At 64.7% G+C, this 6,492-nt stretch overlaps 1 protein-coding gene across 1 annotated transcript in view; it reads right to left on the bottom strand.

The window, feature by feature from the left end:
- Positions 1–1,554: 1,554 nt before the first annotated feature.
- LOC103902721 overlaps positions 1,555–6,492 on the bottom strand; it is a 28,224-nt gene continuing 23,286 nt past the window's right edge. The window contains exons 26-34 of the mRNA XM_009283814.1: positions 5,097–6,473; positions 4,622–4,702; positions 4,299–4,385; positions 4,039–4,130; positions 3,750–3,835; positions 3,046–3,112; positions 2,763–2,926; positions 2,333–2,464; positions 1,555–2,121 (exon numbers count right to left, since the gene is read on the bottom strand). Of these exons, the coding sequence (XP_009282089.1) occupies positions 1,886–2,121; positions 2,333–2,464; positions 2,763–2,926; positions 3,046–3,112; positions 3,750–3,835; positions 4,039–4,130; positions 4,299–4,385; positions 4,622–4,702; positions 5,097–6,473 (2,322 nt within the window). The 3' untranslated portion in view covers positions 1,555–1,885. The remainder of the gene's footprint in view (positions 2,122–2,332; positions 2,465–2,762; positions 2,927–3,045; positions 3,113–3,749; positions 3,836–4,038; positions 4,131–4,298; positions 4,386–4,621; positions 4,703–5,096; positions 6,474–6,492) is intronic.

Consider the following 6,492-nt stretch of genomic DNA (forward strand, 5'->3'; position numbering starts at 1 on the left):
GGAGGGGGGGAGGTGGCTTCTGCCATAAGAACTGCAAGTGGGATTCGTCAGCAGGTTGCTGCGGGGCCGAGCGCCAGCGCAGGGAAGGCGAGACGGGAGGCTACAGGCGGGCAGCCACCCTGGGGGGACAACGAAGCCCGGGCAAGGGGGACGGCCCTGTGCACTGAGAATGGTGCTGCGGGTCCCAGCATTGTCCCTGGGATGGGGGCACCTCTCTGGTTGCACGTCACCCCATGCTGCTGTGCTGGACTCGGGCCATGGCTGGATGCTTGCTGAGCCCCCACCCCACCGTGGGTCGGCATCAGCCCCCTGGGGCTGGCGGGGGGGCCCTCAGCAGAGCGCCCTGCACCCGCTGCCCCCTCCGCTGGGCCCCTCAGCTGCTCAGGAATGAACTGGCGCCTGCCCACCGGCTGCTCTCCTGGTATGTGTGGCCGGAGCCGCGAATGCTGTGCCTTGGCCTCCTCCCTGGCCTGGCCGGGGCTGGCCCCCTCCCAGGGTGTCCCCCCCCCAGCCCTGCCATCCCTCTCGCCTCTTCCCATTAAGGCAGCACAGGCAGCTGAGCTTCGGTGCCGGAGGAAAACAGGTGCCGGAGCCAAGAGCAATGGAGCCGAGTGGAGGGTGGGGAGGTGCAGGGGGAAGCACAAAAAGTGCACACGCACCCCACCCCCCCCGCCTGCATGGCAGTACCCCTTGCCGGCATTTCCTTCCATCCCCTCCTTGGGAGCATGGAGAACGCCCCTCTGCAGGTGACACTGGTGTGCCCACCTCCACTTCACTGCCTGTTCCCAGCCCTAGGGACACTGAGCGGGAGAGAAGGGGTGGCAGGAGCAGCCCTGCGCCCACATTTCTCCTCTCCCAGTCCTTGCTGCAGAGCTGGGCTGCAGCCAGCGCTTCTATTTTAAGCCCCACAGTGCGGATGAGGAGGCGAGGGGTGTGCGCGGCCAAGCCTTGCAGCCTGCTGGGGAGAGGCCCTGCTACCCATGGCCCCAGAAACTTCCCCTTCTCCCCCTGGGGCTGGTGCACACTTGGGAACAGTCTGGGCCAGTTGCTCTTTCCCCTTCCCAGCGCAGGCAGGAACCGGGGCAGCTGAAGCCGGCATAGCCCAGTGAAGTTATTGCAAAATATCTAGGATGCAGGAAGCCCTAGGGGTCCGTCCACATTTCCCCAGCCTTCTCTATGGCACGTAGCATCCGCCTGCTGTGACCTGGGCCGGCGGCCATCCTGCGAGAGAGGAAGGGCAGGCCTGGCTGTGCAGGCAGGAAGATTTGCTCTGCAGGCAGCGGTTTTCCTGCTGAGCTCCCTGTGGCAGGGAAAAGGGGCCCAGGTGCCCTGTGGGATTAGCTGGGCTGGGTGCAGGCACAGAGGAACCACGGGACAAAGCATCCTTGTGAAAGACACGAGGCGGCTCAGGGTTATCCCTCAGTAGGACCAAAACCTGCTGCAGGGGCCACCCTCATCTGAAGCTCCCCCCCCCCCCCCCCCACCAGCAAACCCCCCCCTAGCGGGAACCACCAGCAGACAGCAGAGCGCTGCTGGAGGAAAAAGCTCCCAGAATAAGCGTCTGTTTTTATTAAAAAACAACCAACCACCCCTGCTTGTGCTGCGTGTCAGTGAGATGCCTGGGGAGCCGGCGGCACCCAGGGAGAGCACCCGGCAGGTGGGCAGGATGGGTGCTCAGCGCCAGGCTGAGGCTGGCAGGGGCTGGGGGACAGTGCAGCCCTGGGGCCAGCTGGAGCGGAGCCGCTTGCCGCCGCTTGCCGCAGCCTCTCTCCCTCGGGGAGGTGGCAAGTGGTGAGCTGGTGCTGGGAGCAGAGGCTGGGCCAGGACAGCACCCAAGAGAAGGATAAAGGGCAGGCTGGGGCTTTTCTCCCCCCTCAGCTGGGTCTCACTCCTTCTTCCCAAAGAACTTCTTGAAGACAGATTTGTTCTTGGGGCGAGGAGGGCCGGGGGTCTTCTCCCCCTGTGTGTCCCGCGGGCTCCCCGGCTGGGCCACGAAGGAGTGGCAGCGTGCCCGCGGCACAGCCGGCGCTTGCTCCCCAATGTACAGTGTGACCGAGTAGCTGCTCCCAGCCTCCACCGGCTCCTTGGGCACGGCCACTGGCGTGATCTTCTGGTAGGTGGCTGCAAGGGGGAGCAGTCAGTGGGGAGGGCAGGTCACCAGTGGGCGCTGCCAGCCCCCCAGAGCCCTCCCCGAGTGGGGGGCTGCAGCCCAGGGCGCAGGGATGTGGGACCGGGTGGGTGCTGGAGCAGCATCGCACCTGCCCTTGGGTGTCTGTGGGGACAGGGGCAGTGGTGCCACCTCCTGGCAGTGAGAGTGAAACCAGGGTTGTACCTGAGGTGAAGGAGTAGGACCTCCTCTTGTTGGCCACCAGCCCGTAGTCATCTTCTTGGCAGCTGTTGTCCCACAGCCCGGGGGACCCCCTGGTCCACTGCTGCTCCCTGTGCCCGGCCCCATGAGCATCCTCTGAAGCAGAATGGAGACATGTCACAAGGCAAGGCCACCACAGGACATCCCTGTGTCAGCCCCAAAGAGGACAGGGAAATGTGTGGCTATCCCAGTATCCCCGGAAGTGAAGGGAGGTAACTGGTCCTTCCCCCAACCCCATTCATGGGCAAGGGGTGCCGGGACTGCTGGCCCAGTCCCCCCCGAGTTCAAGACTGACTGACAGCCTCCAGCTTCCCCCAGTCAGCTCCCTTGCACCTCTCTGGGCTGGGGAGAGGACTCCGGGGACAGCAGGAGCCCAGCCAGGCAAGAAAGTCACCTGCTGCTGCCACAGCCCCATCGGCTGGGCCATCCTGGCTGCCCAGAGGCTGCTGCGGCCGGGCATTTGGGCGGGGTAGCACCATGATCTCCTGGCTCTTGGCAGTTGTGACCTGATGATGTCCCTGGAGGTGGGAGCTCCCAGGGCTGGGGACCTTGCTGAAGCTGGAAAATAGCAGAGATTTAATGAACTAGACTGGCCCACTGATGCCCTGCTGGAGCAGCACACACCAGCAAGCATGGGAGAGAGTTGTAATAATGAGACCCAGCTCCTGGCTACTCACCCCCCAGCACCGCCAGTGCCCTCGACACGTTGTGCTGCTGCTTGGAAGTAATCCACTTCAGGGAAACCTGGGGGCACAGCAAACATCCTGCTGGGTGCTCTAGGCACACAGGCCTGTCCCGTGAAGCCAGCCGCAGCCCTGGCTGGCCAAGCCGCCCGGATGCCCGTGCTTCAGGGCTGGCCCCTCTGACCTCCTGCTGTAGCGCCTGCTCTTGGTCCTGCCAACCAGCCTAGGATTTCATGGCAGCACTGTACCAGCTACTAGGAAGGAAATTAACTCTATCCCTACCGAAACCAGGACAGCCCCCTCGGGTATGGGTACAGCAGCGGGAAGACCTCAGTGTTACAGATCTCCTTGCCTGGAGGGCTGGCAAGGGGTTTCCAGGCCCCGCAGAGGAGGTGGAGAAAGACCGAGGTGTAATTATAATTTTCCTGACACTGGCTTTTTGCTGCTGAGGCTCCACTGACGTCAGTCGTGCTATTCCTGATTTATAACTGTGTATGTGGTGTGAAAACAAAGCCTCCAAATCCTGCCTGGCAGAGAACTGCCATTCCTGAGGCAGGTTAGGAGGATGCATAAATCAGAGACAACGCTATGCTGCTTCTCTTCTGACCCCCCTGTGTATCAGAGGGCTCGGTGGGGGCTGCACGCCAGTGGTAGCTGCATATAGCCGGGCCCCTGTTCTGCCAGCAAGGGCTGCTCACCTGAGTTTTGCTGCAGCTTGGAGACCCATTCATTCATGAGGGGCTGGGAGGGGGCCCTCAGGAGGTACTCGGAGCCATCCCGCAGCCTGGGAGGGAGGAGAACAAGTCAGCAACAAGACAGACGTGGGGTGCAGATACCACAGCCCCCGCCAGCCTGAGAAAGAAGGGAAGCAGGTGAGAAAGAAAGGAAGAAATCCTTATCTAGGAACCGGACCAAGCTGGCCCTGGCTGGAGGTGTTGGTGTGCAGGGACACATTAGGGAGGGCTGTGGCTATGAGGGGTGACTCACTGTAGCCTGAAGCAGTTGGTCTTCTTGGTGTATTCCGTGTCCGGGGTGCAGACCGCCCCAGAGAGGTTCAGGGGAAGGGCCACCACGGAGCTCTGTAGCACAGGGAACAGCAAGAGCAACAGTGGGGTTGGCAGGCGCTGCCCTCCCCTGCTGCGGGGGCGAGGACACCCCACTTCCAGCCCCCCCACCCTGCTGCCAGCCCGCTCTAGTGCTCCCCCTTCTCCCGTGGTGCTGTGCCACCCTGCTCTCCCCCACTGCACCTTGATGCTGTCCCTGCGGTCCTGGTAGAAGCACAGCGTCTGCCTCATCAGCACGGCGTGGAAGAGGCCCCAGGCACGGCAGTTGGCCTGTGGGATGCAAGCAGGGGACAGCTGTGATGCCAATGGGTTTGGGAGAAGACAAGCGGTCCCCTGCAACTCAAAATGTCCCCCAGACCCAGTGGGCTCTGCCCTCTCAGCACGGCCAGCAGCACTGCCACGGTTGTGCCAGGAGCATCCCTGGCTTCGCTTCTGCCCTGAAACCTGGACCTGCCCCCATGTCCCAGCACCCCAGTCCCAAAGGAGCCCCGCAGCCATGCCCGTACCTTCCTCCCTCCTGTCTGCAACACGTGCTTCCTCTCCAGCGTTCCCTCCATCATCTGAAACTCCGTTTTACCAGGGGGGGCCTGCAAGGGGACAGGAGGTGAGTGAAGCAGCACTGGGGCCGGTGGTGCCAGCTCAGCCCCGGGGCACGCAGGGTCCATCTGACCCATCCCTAGCGGGTGATGCCAAGGTGGGAATGGGACAACAGGAACAATTTTCTGGCCTGGGCAGGGACTGGGCTGTTTGTCGGCTTTTGGGGTGAAGTGCTGCCTTGTTAAGGCTGAGGGCTGGTGGGAGATTGCCATTCAGCACCTAGCTCTTCCCCACCCCTCCCAGCTGGAGCAAAGGGGCCACCCGAGTCGAGGAGTCCCCAAACACAGGTCACATTTGCTGGAGCGGGTAACCCAGCTGCTGCCTGGGGTGTCCCCCAACCCCCTGCCTGACCCTAAGGGAAAGGCCCCAGCCCGCAGCTCTCACCTTGCTGCCCTCTCTTTCCTCTTCCCCATGCCTCCACCGATCCCAGGCACCCAGGCCATCCAAAGGGGCTGCGGACACTGGCTCCTCTGTGCGGGGGGACACCCTGTGCCCGCTAGGGCTGCCACCGTCGCTGTGCCCCACACTGGGGCTCTTCTCTCCTGCTGGGCTGTGGAGGAGCCGGGCGGCAGTGGGAAGGGTGAATTTGGCCACCAGCACGTTGTTGGCCGCTGAGAGGATGAGGGGCCCACCGGCGGTGGCATCGGGACTGGGTAGGCTGCCCGCTCCGCTCCCTGGCCCATGGCAGGCACGGCTGCCGGCCGGCGGGCTGGGTGCCTGCCGCTCGCCCACCCCGTCCTCCTCTTCCTCAAACTGCCCGTGGACAGGGTGGCAAACCTCCCTGGCGCCCGGCACAGGGCTGTGGCGTTGTGGGGACCCCAGCGCCCACTCGAAGACAGAGAGCTGGGTGGGGGCGGTGGGGGAAGCTGGGGACGCACCGGGCCGGCTGCTGCCAGCTGGCTGCTGTGTGCAGGCAGTGCCGGGGACAGCTCCTGCCCTGCCTGGAATGCTGGCCGGGGATGGCCCGAGCTCCAGCCGAGTGGCTTCGCGATGCCTGGCCCTGCCAGTGGCACCGGGGCTGCCACCCTGGCCCAGCCGGGAGGCCAGCTCGTCCCCCTCCCAGCCGACCCGCTCGTGTGGCACACCAACGTGGGACAGCCGGCTTGGCCTGAAGTCCAGGAGGTCTTCACTGGCGCTGCTGGGGTGCCGTGGGCTCCAGCGCTCCTCCCCGGTGCGGTGTGCCCTTTGCTGGCTGTAGCTGGGGTTGAAGCTCACCTCCTCGAACCACGTTCCTCGCTCGCTCTTGGGGTACATCTCCAGCCCCTCACTGGGACCCTGGGGACTGTGCCCATCCACATCTACCTCCTCCTGCCAGCCAGCCCCATGCGGGCCTGTGGGCTCCCATGGCCTCACCCCCCTGCCCTGCCTCTGTTCCTGCCTCTCTGCCTCCTCCTGCTGCGCCGCGGGCCCTTGGTGGCACCCCAGGACTGCTGCGTCCCGGGGCAGCTCCAGGCTGAGCACGGAGCCCAGGGAAAGGTGGGGGCACGTGGTTTTTGGGTCGGGGAGGCAGGGGTTCCGGGGGGCCGCCCCGCACTCAGCGTCGATGTCCCGCACCAGCGGGTTCCTGACGTAGAGCAGCAGCTCTCCAAGCGGGGGTCCAGCGGTGGCCGCCCCTGGCCCCCCCTTCCTTCGGCCGCACTTCTGAGGCCACGTGTTGCTGGGGCCGTGGCGCTCCTCGGGCGCGGGCTGCAGGGAGCTGGCACCCATGATGCCCTGCAGCGTCAGCAGCCGGGCCTGCTCAGCCCTCGCCCGCTCCCGCCGCTGCAGGCTGGCGGTCAGC

The sequence above is a fragment of the Aptenodytes forsteri genome, unplaced genomic scaffold (genome assembly GCF_000699145.1).
Source record: "Aptenodytes forsteri isolate BGI_AS27 unplaced genomic scaffold, ASM69914v1 Scaffold309, whole genome shotgun sequence".
Lineage (NCBI taxonomy): Eukaryota > Metazoa > Chordata > Aves > Sphenisciformes > Spheniscidae > Aptenodytes > Aptenodytes forsteri.